We start from the raw sequence: 16119 nt of genomic DNA, 5'->3' as shown, positions 1-16119 counted from the left end.
GCTACTGCCATCAAAGTAGATATCCCTACACTTTTGAAGCAAATAATCTTTTGTTTTTCCTCAGGTACTTTTATAATGATACAGTTCCCTAATCTGGCTAATGATATTCAACAAATAAAAGTACAGTCGGCATTCAAATGTCTGCTTGGACATTTGATAAGGCAATTAAAAAAAAAAAAAGAAATAGCTAGACCACCCCATTTTGCAGCAGCAGCACTTGCTTTGCTCGTTGATACACCGCATTAAACTTCACTACAGGAAGCTTAGCCCATCAGATTCCAGAAAACAATTGATTTGTAACTCAATTTTAAGTGTTTGCTTCCAGTTCAGCACAATATTTAGCTACTTTCCTAAAAAGAATTTTCAGGTATAGTTGGTTATATTGCTATAATTTTTTCTTCCTCTTTAGGTATTTTGTAAAGGTCACAGCACCACATACTGCTACATTGCAGGTACAGACCTCTAATTCAGATGTGCTCATTAAACTACAAGTCCTAGATAATGAGAAGGAAATTACGAGTGTCATTGGAAAGGGCAATGCAGTCATACCAGTTTTTAATTTCTGGAGTAATCAATCACTTCTAAGCTCCCAGTGTAAGTATTGTATGACATATTTAGTAATTTTATTCACTGCAGGATAGAGATTCTTAGAGTAATTGTAGATAATCATGGAAAATACTATTTTTCCCTGCTCTTTTCATTAACTTTAATTTTACTGTTCAAAACCAATAAGTACAATTGAATGAGGTATGTAATTCTTAGACATACTTTCAGCAATGGACCCTGTAGTGCTCAGGTAATTTTAAACAAAAATTAAGTACCATCTGCCTGCCTCCATTGTACTTCTTATACATAATAGATTTTAGAGGCTACTGCCATGCCATCTTCTTTGATAATCTACATCTGTTTTCCTGTTTTCTAAACCTCACTTCTAAATCAAATTACTTCCATTTCCTTTGTGTGCTATTTTGAATTATTCATTATAGTTTTGTTTCAATTTTAAAATTAATTCTTCATAAGAATTACAAGTTTGCTTAAATAAAGCATGTGTTTATAAGCCAAATCTGCTACTGTACTCTCCAGTGATACTACTATACATAAGATATGTAAGATATGAAAGTCTTCAGTCCTTCTATGAAGACTTCTAAACAATAAATCTTCTATAAATCGGTTTGCCTAGTTGAGCATATTGAGAACCTGAGGCAAAGACAAATTGTTCAAATACTGGATTATTGCTTTGCTAAAGCCCAAAATAGCATTATATTTCTTCTGCTCACCTCCACTATTTTGAACTGTGGAGTTTTCAAATATGATCCTTTAGCATAATGTGCAATATGAAATTCCAATGCTTTACGGGAAAAATAATTAATTTCATAATATTTATGAAGCATCTTGATTTCTGTCTGAACTGCACCTTGTTATTACCAGAAATGTAAAAAAAAAATAAAAATTAGTCCTTTGGAGACCATGCTCTTAAAATGTTATTCATCAGATGAAAACATTAGGTTTTTAAAGGAAGTCATAGAGAACCTGTCATGATTCTCTCTTGAGTTACCAAGATAATCAGTAGCTATTTTTGGTTAATGTTTTTTGGAATGTGGAAGTGGACTGGTAAACTTAATGGTAGACTGTGGAAATAGAAAGAGGAAAGTATAAAATAACTCAGCTTAGGATAAGCATCACAGTAGTGGCAGGAAGTTGCCAAGTTACCCTCAGTAAAGTGCAGGAGAAACTTTGTTTCAGGAGACTGTCTCCTTGCAAAGCTGATAGTCTGAAGACTGAAATAAATTTAAAGGGACAATCAAGTGACAGAGAAGAGAAATGGATTCCACCAAATGCTGAAAGCGAGAGAATGGGGCAAAATAAGTAGAAGTGGTGTATTGCTTTTGCCAGTCTACCAGGACACATATGTGAGAACTTTGCAAAATATTCTCAGAAATCAGACACAAACATTCTAGCTCTAATGTGCAATGATACAAATATTTTCTGCTAATTTATAATTGTTTTAATCTACTTTGAATTATTTGGTGAAATATCTGTTACATTGACCTGATTTAATACAGGAAGGTTTTTGAATCAGGGTCTATTTAGCAGTAGTAGCCATAAAATCGTGTTATGATTTTAGGCTATATTTGAAGTCAAAATGGTTATTCTGATGCTTATTGAGTGTGTGTGAGTATATAGAGAGTTGCCATTTGGAATGAATGACTGTGAAGCTCTCACTGTTTGTTGGGGTTTTTTACTATTATATTTTTACAATACTAGACCAGCTGGCCTTAACACTGAAGTTCTTTTCCTATTAATATACATCCTGTATATCACAAAGAAGATACTTTGTGTAGAATCTTTCATAGCATCCAAATTAAATCAAAATATTCTGAAAAATACTCAGTATAACCAATATGAGAGTAGTGTATTACCCAATCTGCTGAGTGTCTCTATGTTCAGTAGGGGTTCAATCTATGGCATTGTAAAAGCATATTTCTTTGGTATTGTCAGAAGTAGTTTTATGGTCTGTACAATAACAATATAGAAACACTCAGAAGTACTGATTCCAAGTTCAGGTGAAGATTCATACAACTGACACTCAATAGAACAAGATTCCTTCTGTCAGTATTTCTTTGTCCTCTAAAAAAAGTGTGTTTTCTCAGAATAAGAATAACCAGAAAACACTGCTATACCATTGGCACCAATCTTGTTAGTTAAGCCACATACAATCCCTAAATTTGACACTTATTCACTACCACACATGTTCTGCCTCTCATAGAATTGATCACTGTGTTGCCAGAATTTCTCTTAAGTGACATTATTGCGCAACCATCTCCAATAAAACATTATCTCCCTGCCCACCCACAGCCTGTTAATTCATCTCCAGTCACAGCTGTTCTATTAATGTCTTTTACAGCTCAAAAACTACATTAAACCAACTGATTTTTGAATACATTTACCTCTTCTGAGATGTAGCAGATGACTTGGACCTTGAACATTTGCTTGACAATAAAGGACTTACATATTGACACACACATTGCAACCACAATTTGTTTTGTTGATACAAGCACAGGAGTTGCCTAAGGACAGATGGGCAAGTGAATGCTCACAATCCCTTTTATTTTCCACAGTAATAGTCTGATACAATCCTGTTAAAAAGTACAAAAATATCTTTCAGATATTTGTTTGAATCTGGAAGCGAGGTAGGTAGAAGTTTCTTCTAGCCAGAACTGAGAAAAACCATGAGTGACATACACATATTTTTGTGTGTACTAAGAAAAAAAATTGGTGTTACAGCACCACCTGGTGACCATTGCGAGATTTAGCGGTTGTGTGTGTATTTTGGGGAGTTTTCGCAAGTGATCTTTCCTGCACAGGAAGCAGATTGACTCTTACGGGGGATTCCACCATTCTGCGAGGAATTATCTTCATGGCAGGACCTTCCTCTGGGAAAATCTTTATAATCTTTATAGAATTGTTCAATACTCAAGTTCTTCAGGTTGAGGAGAGAGAGAAGAGGAGAATAGCCATGCAGTCATGAGAACCAGTTGCAGCCTCACTTGAACTCTACCTATCTTGCTCGGTAGAGGTAAGCTCCTGCAGAGGGCAGCGCACATCTCCTAAAGCCCCGACACAACACATCCTGGAGTGGAGCTCACCTCTCTATTGACTCCAAGAGAGATCATCTAGGTGGCCTTGCTACCCTTTTGTAAGTTACATCCACTGGCCCTTGCTAACAGTGCTCAGACAGGCACTGAAGATCATTCCTGACTTGAAACCTTTATGAAAATATTGCAAATGGTAAACTAGAAGTAATTTATGCAAATAGAAAATGTCTTTATGTAGTTATTCTTCCACTTGGAATACAGGTTGTTTCTTTGAAACAGGTTTTCTTGCAGATGTAGAATATTCAAGATTCGAGTCTGTGGATATTGTTCCTTATTCATCCAAATGCACTTCTATTGAGTGAAAGCCTCATGATTTTGGTTTCTTCTGGTGAAAGACCTAATAATCTAACCACTGTGAATTACATCTACTCTCACCTTCACAGCATGGGATATTAACTGATATGTAGAAAGCTCAGCAGCAGCTGAGTGAGAAACAATTCCACAGTTACAGGCTTGCTTAGGCATACTTTTTGCAAAATAATAGCCATGGAGTTGCAGTACCCTAAAAAATGGTTTAGAAGAAACCAAGTTTTGTCTTCCTTCACATTTCTCTCACAGGCGTCCTTGCCACAGGGACAGCAAGAGGGATGGCTCTGGTGCTAAAGATTCTGAGTGCAATGCAGAAGAGCAACTTAAAACTTGTGATTTGGAGTTTGAAATCTCTTTAAGAGACCATCTCTGCAAGGTCTTACTTTGATTTCCTGACTTCTACTGCTTTTCTTAGGAACAAGGAAGCACTGGCTTATGCAGAGGAAAGACGCAATAGGAAGGAATCTGTGATATTTGGCTTTCATAAGAAACAATATTTCCTGGCTCTATGTGAGTTTCTAGGAGCACACTTAACTTCTAATTGGGCATTTATTCTTTGACACACCAGCATTAAATTTTGTTCAATCTGGTGTCTAATAGTCCTTCCACCTCCTGTGAATTTCCCTGGATGTTTCATTAACATGCATGAAAATGTGCATTTTTCTTTTGAACTGTTACAATGATGCAGTATCATCCATTTTTATACAATAATCCCCGGGAGGAGTAAAGCATCTTGTCTTCAGTGAAGTCAGAATGACATCTCTTTCTCAGCTGATACTCCAGTGTAGCACAGGTGATGGTTAGTGCAACACAGGTGAAGCTGCTTCCCCAGAGGTGTTATTCTTTGTCCTTATTCAATTTTCTATGAGGTGTTCACTTTTAGAATTCTTTTTATGTTCTCTGTAGACATGCAGGCAAAAGACCCCATCTCAATGGCATTAGAAATGAAAACAAATTTATGTTTTCTGAGTTAATATTTCTGTGCCAGGCCTTCTTTAGAACATTCTGGTTTTTCCACATAACATCTTCTTTAGGTGACAATTATATACATTGATAAAGGATAGACCACAAATAGTTTTATGTCTCTTTTCAAGACTGGCTCTTTTTTAGCTCAAGTTAGCTATGATCTTTGTTTCAGGTTGGCACAAAAAGCTAAGAGACTTCTGTAAGGGTATGCAGTGCCAGAACTGGGCCAATGTGTCTCTTCCCTTCATCCAGTTTTATACAATTTATTAAATTAGCCACAAAGGTAATTTAATTTCATAATAGGGAGCACAAGGCTCTCTATATTTTGTAATGTGTAGCATCTTGCTGTGATGGTTAATGCAGGAAAGAAGCATGGGCTTTGAGGGGAAAAATTATATGCTTTATAAACAGTCACAACAGTCATATACACACAGTCTTAAATTTCTCATTATTTGCTTTGAAGATATTTGTGATTTGCATGCAAAATTAAATCAGGGTAGTATTTGGAATAAGTGTAGTTTCAATTGGAAGCTTTGGAGTATAATCCCGTATGAGAAAATTGACTATATTAATTATTTCTGATTTTTGTTTTTTATTTTCTGGAGGAATCATACCAGTAATTCATAGAATTTCAGGCCCTTTTTTTGTCATCTTGCAGTAAAAAACCTACAGATTAGTCAAAGAAGTACAGTGAAGGGATTGGAAACTGGACGAATAAAGAAAGGAAGTCGTAATTCGTCAAAGGACAGCAAAACTTCTTCCAAGACAGACCTTGTACAGGAATGCTCAGTGATATTAACAGATGATTCCTCAGTCTCCGAAAACTTTGAAAATAATGTTGGAAGCCCACAACAAGTAAGAGTTTTTTAATCACTGGGATTTGGGAAGAAAAAAAACCAAACACAAAACAAAAAAAACAGTGAAGGGTTATTGCTAATTCTTTTGGTACATGTGGAGATCTTCTATTCTGGGGTAAAAACAAGAATCAAAATTAAGATTGTTGGTAGCTTTTGAATGAAGTGATGAAAAAAGGATAACGTACATGTATGAATGACTAAATAAGTAGGAGGTTTCATATCAAGGTGATTTACTCTATCTTTAAGCGTTCTTCATTTGGCAAATCCAATACAAATATAGCATAACTTTCACATAAAGATTAAAAATTGCCAGAAATGATATTAAAGATCTGATGCTTCAATATGAGCTTTCCTTGAAAGATGATATTGTAGAAGGTCATCTGTAATAGTTTGCACAGAGAAATACCTATTTCCAGTCAGCTGCAAGCTTTAGTAACAGACACATAATATCTGCTACTCAAGCCAAGTTTGTCAGAGGCTAATGTCAAACCATGGGTTTTTCTTGATGCCATTTAGTATTGTGTATTTTACAGAAATTGAGTACACTTTCTGAAAAAGTTCCTGGTTTACATCTCCTCATGTTTTTCTGCTGTGATTTTTTTCTTGATAGTTGAGTTTAATTGCAACAAAATAAAGAAAGAAAATAAAAATTATTGAGAAATAAACTCCAAAGTTGTTCCTTTGACTCAGAACTGTCATTAGAATTTTTGAAAACAGTTTCTAAATATAATAATTTCCAATTCAGTTTAGACAATGTTTAAAACAGCCATGGACCCTGTCACCTCTATCTCAAATTAGGGCATTATTGAGTGCTAGTACAAGGGCTCAAAGCCCCGTAGTAAGTCTTAAAATCAAAGACAAAAGTCTTTGTTTTACTACATGGCACACATAGGAAAGTTACACAGAAATCTTACAGGAATGTAGCCCTTTATTGTGTAGCCCAGTTTAGTTTTACTTGATAAACACATGAGTAATTGTTTAACTTCACAGGAATTAAAATAAGATCTGTGGAATTAGCATTAATTTTTTAAGCTTCTTGTGAATGCTGTTGTGTGCAAGCTTGTAAATAAATTATGTGTTTTATTTGCTGAATTCAATAGCTGGAACTGTACTAACCTGCAGGACTTGAATGCTTGCTGCAATTGTTATGACTTCAGCATGTTGCATTTTTTTTCACAGTCTCACCAGTATTCAATAGAGGCACTGGTGTTGCATGATAGTTGGCCACTTACTGAGAGTGAGTCTTTGCTTGTTGAGGAACTGAAAGAAATGCAGAAAGATGAAATCAAAGGTAGGTTAATCTAAGTACATATTTAGTCAGATGTATCATGTTACTGATTTAAAAAAATACATATTACTCCAAGCAACATTTTTTCATTGTTGCATTGTTTGAGTGAAATAACTAGGCAAGCAAACTTTCTTCTGTAGCTCTTAGAAATAAAGTTTGATTGCATGAATCTACATCTTCAGTTCACAAAACATAAGAAAATCAGAGACTACACTGCAAGACACCTTCTTATGGTTCAGATTTAGATAGAGATCTGGAACAGAAGCATGCCTACTGATAATTTAAGAAAATGCCTTGAACAAGATGGGGGGAAAGGCCTGGTTTGTGAAATTTATTCCTCCTGTACTGGTAGAAGAATTTAGCAAGAGAAAAGACTAGGAAAGTTTCCAAGTACGGTCTGTATATCTTAATCACAAAGGGGACAGAGAAATTACATAAGGTTTTGTGTTTTTTACATATTACTGTAGCATTTCTTCTTAAGGGATAGTAAAAACCAATCCCAAGACATACTAAAAGCACTTAGAATCCTAGTCAGTATTCTGTAAATTAGATAAATGTCTCATATTTTCTTCTTCTTTTATCAGCAAGGTTGACACAAAATTCTGTAGATCTTTATTATGTTAAAGTTTAACACTCTGGACCCAAGAGCCTGAGAGATGCAAGGCTCTGCTACTGCACATTCCCAGATGCAACTGTTTGTGAGGCTGAAGGTGCAATCCCACCAAGCATGTGCACATAGACACAGATACACTCGATGTATATGTGTGTGTATGTGTGTATCTATACATATAAACACACACACATTGCCAGCTACAGAGATCTCAGCCAGACAGAGCACAAACAGCACCAGCTGTCTTATCCTGCTTTTCCCTCTTGGGCTGGAAAGAATGCAAGTCCCCTAGATAGACTGTATATTTCTAAAAACGTAGGTCCTTCCACCAGCTTCACTTAGACAACTAATGTGCCCCGCAGCTTGCCTCTGCATCCCCTACAAGTTCTGAGGCTGCAGCCCTACCCCAGCTGCTGATGCAGAACATCACACACACATGCAGCTGATTCTCCTGTGTTCTCACCCCTAGGTTCCTGCAGAACCTAAAATGTTACTTCCCATCATTCAGTAGATTTTCTGTATCTTTAATATTAAAGTTCTATAACTCAATTTTTAAAAGAAGTGATAAGAAAAAGTTACTTGCTTCCCCATATATATACACTTGCTAATACTACAAAAAAAAAAAATATTTAGGATGGTTTGGTTTTTATTTACTAGTGGTATGTCTCACTTTTTATTCTATTTACATGTTTCTTTTTAAATGTCTGGTCAGGTCTTTTTTCAGTAATTTCTAGTACTCTGGACTGAACTTAGATTCAGCAGTAGTAATTGCTGATGGATATTATTTAATTTCTTGGGTTTGGGACATATGCAGTATTTGAGATTTTTTTCAATATTTCTTCAGTTATTACTATACAACTTAAAAAATATGGATCTTTTTGGTTTACTGTATTCTGTAGACAGTTTTAGTATCATTTGAGGAGCTATGTCATGTGGGATTACAGGCTTGTACACAGCTCTTTTAGTGATTTCACCTGCTTGTGTTTTGTTGTGTTCTTCACAGTATCATCTTTTCTTCCCAGATGATTCCATTCATTCTCTTAGTTTTCCCTGTTAGAGTCCTTCTCACAGCAGGCATTCTGTTACATCCTCTTACTCTTCTGAGCTGGCTACATAGGGACCGCTTGCACTTGACAATATCCTTTTATACAGCTTCACCATGCTCTGTAAAACTGCAGGTCAAAGGGGGTCGCTTACCTCTTAAATGTCTTCACTAGTTCTCAGCTTGTATCACTGAACCTTGGCAATGTCATGAGTGTTCTCATGTTGAATTCAAGGCAGCAGTATTCCAGTTCATAGCTCCCCTTCTTCATGCTAATTGAAGATCATTTGCAGTCAAACAAACTACAGTCAGTGACAACAAGCGCTTTTTTCCTTGGGATTATTTTAAAATGGTGTAAATATAATAATTTTTACATGTTGTAATTTTTGTGCCCTCTCATAAATGCTGCCTTTCAAAGTAACCAAATCCATTTCACATTTTTTATTAACGGAGTGTTTCTGTTTATACAAGGATACCAACAGATTGCCTAGGCCACCAAGAGAGTTTAAACATAACCTATACCAAAAAGTTGAAACATCAATACTCACTTAATACTTAGTGTTTCTTTTTTGTACCCCTCTTAACAGCAATATTTATCTGAAGTGCTTACTATAGTTAAGTATTCTGGGGGAAAGCCCAAGCATTTATTCCTTTTTCTGATTGTGAGCTAGTCTTAAATCAGTTTGAAAACTGACCTTTACCTTTTAAAATTGCTGGCACAAGTTGTCAGACACAAAATTTATATAATAATAATGTTGGTATGTAACCATAAAGGTATTGTTTCACCACATGATTTTTTAGAATGCTTCAGTGAACCAGGTGAAAAACTTATGCAAAAAAGTTTCCCTTCTTCAAGTAACCCTTTTTTAAGCAAGTCAACACTGCCATCTAGAGTTAAATTTGTATTAAAGCTAATTTATCATGGCAAAAGCATATTTCTACTTTATATTAAGATCTACTCAAATCTTTTAAACTAGTCTCCCTTAAAATTAAGGCCCATGCTATTATACTCTTGATATTCACCAATATTATAAATGCTTATTTAGAACATTTCTGAAGAAAGTAAATTCTCTGATATACAGATGTTATGGTAATTTTGTATTTCTTGATGTTTGTACTTGTAAAAAGAACTGTGTTAGCGAAAGTTACTTTGTGAATAATAATTATTCATATTTATTACATATAAAATCCCATTAAACGCTTCATTAAAGTGCCCACTGCACAAACAAAACATTAAAAAGGCATTAGGCAAGAAAACCTAAGTACACAGAAATTAGGAAGTTCCATGTATGTTATTTATACTGTGTTCTTTCTTCTTCATTCTTTTTCTTCCTCCCTGTTTGGTTTTTTTTGGGTTTTTCCTCTTTTTTTGCCTCTTTCTTCTGAGAACTGTTACAGAGCAAGCCTTCAACGGAAAAAGACTTTTAAAAATGTAAGCTCAAGGTTCTTGTGTAAAAGGGGAACAATAAGCAGGCAATCTTGCAACTTCTAGTACCATTTTCAGTTGCTTGACTGTGTGAACAAAATCATTTTAAGGTTCATTTTGTATTTAGGATTTTCAGCTATTATGTTTCTGGGTTCTTTGGTTTTATTTTTCTTGTGGTAAGAATATCAGTTTTATTGCGCAACTGTCACAACCCCGAGCTGAATCATCACTGTGTGCTGAATGCTAACTGCAGCACGTATTTTACATATTGCCTTAAATTAACTTAGGAGTGTGAGCTGTTGATAAGGGCTGTCTATGCAATTGGGACTGGAGGAGAAAATGGAGTGCCCAGCCCAGGTAGTAGAGGTAGGATTGAAAAGGCAGGACAGGCAATATGCTTTGGAATATTCCCTTTTATCCTCCAGAGCGGTCAAAGTTTCTCCCACAGGTTTTATTTTCCCACAGGAGAACTTGCTGGCTCATGCCAAGGAGAGGATTCCATGGGATTTTTAACAGGATGTTCAGATCTCTCTCTTTCCCTTTCCCAGCTTGCCTGTCAGTAGTGATTAATCACTGGCCTGGTGTTCAGTGAACAAATAGTTCACAGAGGATACATGATGGTTCGGTAGACCCCAAAGCCACACACTACTACTGCAACCAATTATTGGTTTGCTTCTATCCGGGTGTATTTTTTCTGCAACTTTATTGTCTCGGTGAGCCCAACTTTAGAAAGACTTTTGACATTGCCGTCTGTCAAGAATCCTTGTGAGGGTCCAGTCTAAGACAGGAAAAGTGACAGCTGAACTTCTCAATCTTTTCTTAATGAAATCTGAAAGTCCCTCATGGGGCAACTAACAATCATTACTACCAGCTACTGGGTAACCTCACTAAATGCTCAGAGCCTATTTTAGATAGCAGTAGCATGATATCTTCTCAAAAAAAGCTACAAAAGACTCCTCTGTGTTATACCTATGAATAAGATAGACTCTGTAATTTAAATTTCATAAACCAGGAGTAGCTGTCTATCTAAAAAATAGAATTGATGTATCTCACTCGGAAGCTGAGTTTCAGCTAGGAATCGTTTGGTGCAATTGTTTAACTTGTCATAGACAGGACATCAGACTGGACAATCACTTTGGTCCCATTTGGCATTAGACTAAATGAATTTTTGTATAAATAATTGAAAAACAGTAGAGAAGCTAATTTTAAAGTTGCTGTCAGCTGTGTATCATCACTATCAGCCCGTGTGATACCCAAGCTTTTCTTGGTGCCACACAGATATAAAAAACTGCCACTAAGAGTTTGTGATGATTGATGCATAAGCTGTGAGCTGGAATGGCCTTTTATTTCTGTATCATCTGCCTGCCTTTCTCATCATATCCCATACAAAGCATTTGCCTGGCTTTGCCCTTAGAAGAGCCCCAAGCTGCTGCTCACATCTCCCTTTGAATCAGAGTGGGCAGTGTGCTAAAATACAGTCATTGCCCCCTTCAGGCATTTCTGGAGGTTGATCCCCAAACTGGGATACTGATTGCTCTGCTGAGGAAATGGGAGGGGCTGGGGGAACCTGGACAGTGCAGTACGTGGGAGAGCTTGGAGATTTTAACTTAATCCTGCCCTAAGCCTTCATATCTGGAGTTAAAGTAGGTTACCTCATTCTAGCCCCTGTCATTTCTCATGCTTGCTTGTTCTTTACTAACTTATCAGGGTTCAGAGCATCAAAATGTTATAATTCAGAGTCACAAAATATTTCTAGAAACCAGACAAAGCTTGTAGTATCCCATGACGTGGAAAGTCTTTGTCTGGGATCATTTAGCTAACTACACTGAATGTCTTTGAGTGTTTGTGTAAACAATAAATAATTTATCCCAAAAATTTAATAATGCCTTGAATAATGTATGTACACCAGCCTGATTTCTGGTGCTAGTATGGAATGATAATTATTCATTAAAAGGAAATTAAAGCGAGAGCCATTTATTTAATAATTTTACAACTTTTAATTATGTCATCACTGTTTTATATTTGCATTTCCTGTGGAGTTGTTTTAATATATTCAATATTTGTGGAGACCACTTTAATTTTTTGCTTTCATTCATTAATATATGCCTTAGTAGCACTGAACCAATTTAAGCTTTACAGTTTGGTGTAAAATGTCACTGGACATTTTTTAAGTAGCATGAGGAGACAAGAATAATACTATATGTAGACAAACACATGTATGATGTATGATGTAATACACATATATAATGTATATTTGTATGTGGAGCTATATGTGAGTTACAAATATGTTTCTATATATTTAATATTTACAACTTTATGTATCCATATAGCCACTTTATATATCCATATGACAATGCAGATCTCATCCAAAGCTCATTAATTGTGCAGTACAGTGATTTGTCCTCAGTGGAAAGAAAGTGAAAAAGTACTAAGTGAAAGACATCTACCTTAAAAGCATTAAGTGAAAGATATCTTATTATTATCATAAGACTGTGAAACAGTCACTCATATAATTATTTTTTTTTTTGAGAGAAGTGCCCTGTTTTAGCGTATTGGCTAAATCTAGGTTTTCAGCACTTCTCTCAATGTTTCAGGCAGTAGGAAGGTGGAAGGAAATGGAGATTTCAGTCTCAGGTTTTTAATCTTTAATGTAGTGTTTTGGATTCATCCCTGGTTGTTTCAACTGACACATCCTTTATGCTAATAAAGTTATATGCTATTACATGCTTTATTTATTAATTTATTTTAAAAACTATATGACATGCAAGAAGTCTTGTTTACAGCTCTCACCAGCTAAGAAATTGCAAAATAACTGTTGCAAATGTCAATTCTCAGTATCATTAATTCAAACATATAATATACATATGTACTGATAATACAGTTAATTTCAAATGTTCCCAGATAGTTTTGACAATTACAATTTTGCATTTCTTAAATATTCATTGAGTCTCAAACATGTTCCTTTGCTTTAACTTCCTTGCATTTATGGGGTGTATCTACATTCTCTGTTCTAGATAGTCTTAGGATGGGAGATGATGACAACATTGACTTTACCTTCTTTCCTGGTGCATAACAAACACTGACAGAGGTTGTATGAGACTATAGAAGTGAAATGAGAGTCAGGGTGTGATTCTGTGCATTGAAGTCTTTATACTGACCCATAGACAAAGCAGTAATGCAGTGACTGTTGGCAGGCACCATGAAAAACTCTCAGTTAAGCCCTGGGTAAAGTTGTGTTTAGGACAGATAAGCCTGACACGTGTTCACCTTGTAAGTATGTTTTTAAAAGTTGTTTGGACCTCATATTCTTTCTTCGTAGTACTTGAAAGTGTCAACTACTTAACTGGCTTTCCTTTGTCTCTTTGTATGGCTGTTTTGTGCTGTTATTCCACCCTGGGTTTTGTATGGGGAACTATATTTATGGATAACAATGACATTCTCTAAATCATAATGCATTATAACTATATCTGAGTAACACACAGGAGAAAATATGAGGAGCACAGCTTTCCCCTAATTCTCACTTCTTTCCAAGTAAAAAAGACTGCAACTATTCCTAAATCAATCAGAAGATCAAAAGATACAGCATTTGAGAAGATAGAAAAAGAGATGTTCAGGAAAGAAAGTGCATCACTTGAATCTCAGGTGAGAACAAAGCCAAATCCTCTATTTATTGAATGTGCCATCTTTGCACTGAATATAGAGATATTCTCAGGTCTGCAGATCAGTATTGCTAGGACTTCTAATGTCCCTTGTATTTCTCTATACCCTGCTTTGCCACCTTTTTAGCTTAACACTTGAGAAAGGTTGAATTAAAAATGTTGAACGTAAAAGATGTGCAGCCTGGATTTAGAGACACAATTTGCTCATTTCTTTGTTTATGTATAAAGGAAAAACTAGTTGTTCCTTTTGTGGGTGTAGTTTCTGTCTCTGCTGAAGGCTTACTAAATTCTAAGAATTCACCATATTTGTGTCCCATTATTCCCTCATTTGTAGAGGCTTCCATGGCTTTCTAGAGAGATGAAATGGGTCTTTCCACTGTAGTCAGTTTCATATATCACAATTGTCATTAGCATGCAGACATACAGTGGCAGAAAAATCGGTGTGTACTTGCTTACTTGGAAGTTCTTATCCCCTGTGGTGGATCATCTGAGTGTTCTGTGGCTGTCCGAAAAGCTGTTGCCAGCCTTTCTGCCTTAAAAGGAATAATTGACATTACTGGTGGCAAATGAATTAATGGAAAGCAATGAAGGAACGGACTCCTTCTTGTTTAATGACATTGCTTTTGCTGGGAATTTTGCTGCCTCATGGTGTGCAGTTTAAGCAAAAGAACCATAGAGGTTTTCATTAAGAAATCTCTATTGATTTTTTTAGTTGACTAAGCTTGCTGCACAGCAGACTTCCCTGTGATTCATATCCACACCTAATTATGCAGAGTTCTGGAACAGTACCTCACACTAGAGGTGCTGGGATGATGGTTCTTGGGAGTCCACCACCAAAACAGATACAAATTTTGAGATGGAGCCCTCTCAGAAAGAGAAGAGGTCCACCTTTAGTCTCAAGCAAGAGCTGAACTCCTAACCCTAGTTCTCAGTTTTAGGCTTAAAGCTTCTTCAGATGATATGTTTTCCAGAAATATATGCAGCATAATATCTCATTTCTTGGTCAGGCATCAGTTAGTCTACTAGGCTTCAGGCCCTACTTTGTGATTCTAGAAAAGCCATGTGTTAAGGTGTTTTAGAGACTGGGAAGTGATTGGGAAAGAACCTTATAAGACAGAGCAAGGTTTATTTCTATACAAAAACCCCACTTGAATAAGGCTTCTAGTAAAGAACCTTGGGAGAGGAGAGGAGAGGAGAGGAGAGGAGAGGAGAGAATTTTATGAAAAATCACACAAAACACTTTTGTTCAGACAAACTGTTCAGAAGAACTGGGAGTGTGGAGCATGCTGTGTGGGGATGGGGAAAACATATAAACAAAACACCTCAAAGAGCTTCCAGGCATTGCAAAGTAATCTTTCTTTCCCTTGGCAGCCTCTGTGTCATAATACATATCAAAGTCTCTCAGTGTGCAATGTATATCAGTCAGAAAATTAACAGTATACAAAACATAACTTCACCCTAAAAGAGTGGTAATAGATCTGTACCAGTGACTACACTATGTTTATGATACTTTCAGCCAGGAGATTCAAACGCACCCTACTGGATTTTACGCATAGTTAGTGAGCAGAAAGAGGCAGAGTTTCTGGAGGTGAAAAAGGACGCCCGGCGAGTAGATGAGATCAGAGCCATGAAAGAAGCATGGGAGTCTGCGGAGCCAGGGAGAGCTGTCAAGGTAACACCAGAGTGCTCTCTCTGCAGTGATGTTTCTTCACAAGTTCCAGGAGTTGTTGTAATGGTAGAGCAGCTGCCACTACAGAAACCTGCCTTCTCTTCACCCCTCTGGAAGACAGGAAATTTTACAGTTTAAAGAATTAAAAGTGATTATGTGCCTGAATTCCGAGTAGGAATTCACATGATCTACATCAGACTTCTCTAGGTCACTGAGACTTTAGATTATGCTTCACAAGACATAGAAAAGTTTCTCCTTAGAAAGCCCACTACCTCTACACATTTGCAAAGCTGCTACTTGTGACAAGTTTAATATTTAGCATGAACAGATTCTATCGAGATATACACTGCTATAAACATGCCAAACATTTTTTCTCCTGAAGATCTGGCACCTGGTCATATCAGTACCCAAATTGTCCCTTGCAGCCAGGATTCAAAATTCAGTCTGCATTGCAAGTTTCCTAAGAGCCTGTAACATGCTCAATATGAATTCACAGTTTTGGAGAAGCAATACTGATCTAGTTGCCAGGTGCATCTGGGTGCTTTTGACGTGACATATGCTTGAGTTGGAAACATGTTCTTTCTAGCAAAGCAAAAAGTGATTCAGAATTAGAAGCATCATTACTAAAGAAAAATAA

The 16119-nt window shown here is 36.3% G+C and overlaps 1 protein-coding gene across 1 annotated transcript in view; it reads left to right on the top strand.

Annotated features, from left to right (window-relative positions):
* The window catches only part of ADGB (androglobin), an 86782-nt gene that overhangs the window by 63932 nt on the left and 6731 nt on the right, over positions 1-16119 (top strand). The window contains exons 25-29 of the mRNA XM_039707295.1: positions 410-594; positions 5590-5786; positions 6968-7079; positions 13687-13796; positions 15330-15485. Coding sequence (XP_039563229.1) covers positions 410-594; positions 5590-5786; positions 6968-7079; positions 13687-13796; positions 15330-15485 — 760 coding nt within the window. The remainder of the gene's footprint in view (positions 1-409; positions 595-5589; positions 5787-6967; positions 7080-13686; positions 13797-15329; positions 15486-16119) is intronic.

This window comes from Passer montanus, unplaced genomic scaffold (genome assembly GCF_014805655.1).
Source record: "Passer montanus isolate IOZ18808 unplaced genomic scaffold, ASM1480565v1 scaffold2, whole genome shotgun sequence".
Lineage (NCBI taxonomy): Eukaryota > Metazoa > Chordata > Aves > Passeriformes > Passeridae > Passer > Passer montanus.
This window is presented reverse-complemented; position numbering and strand designations above follow the sequence as displayed.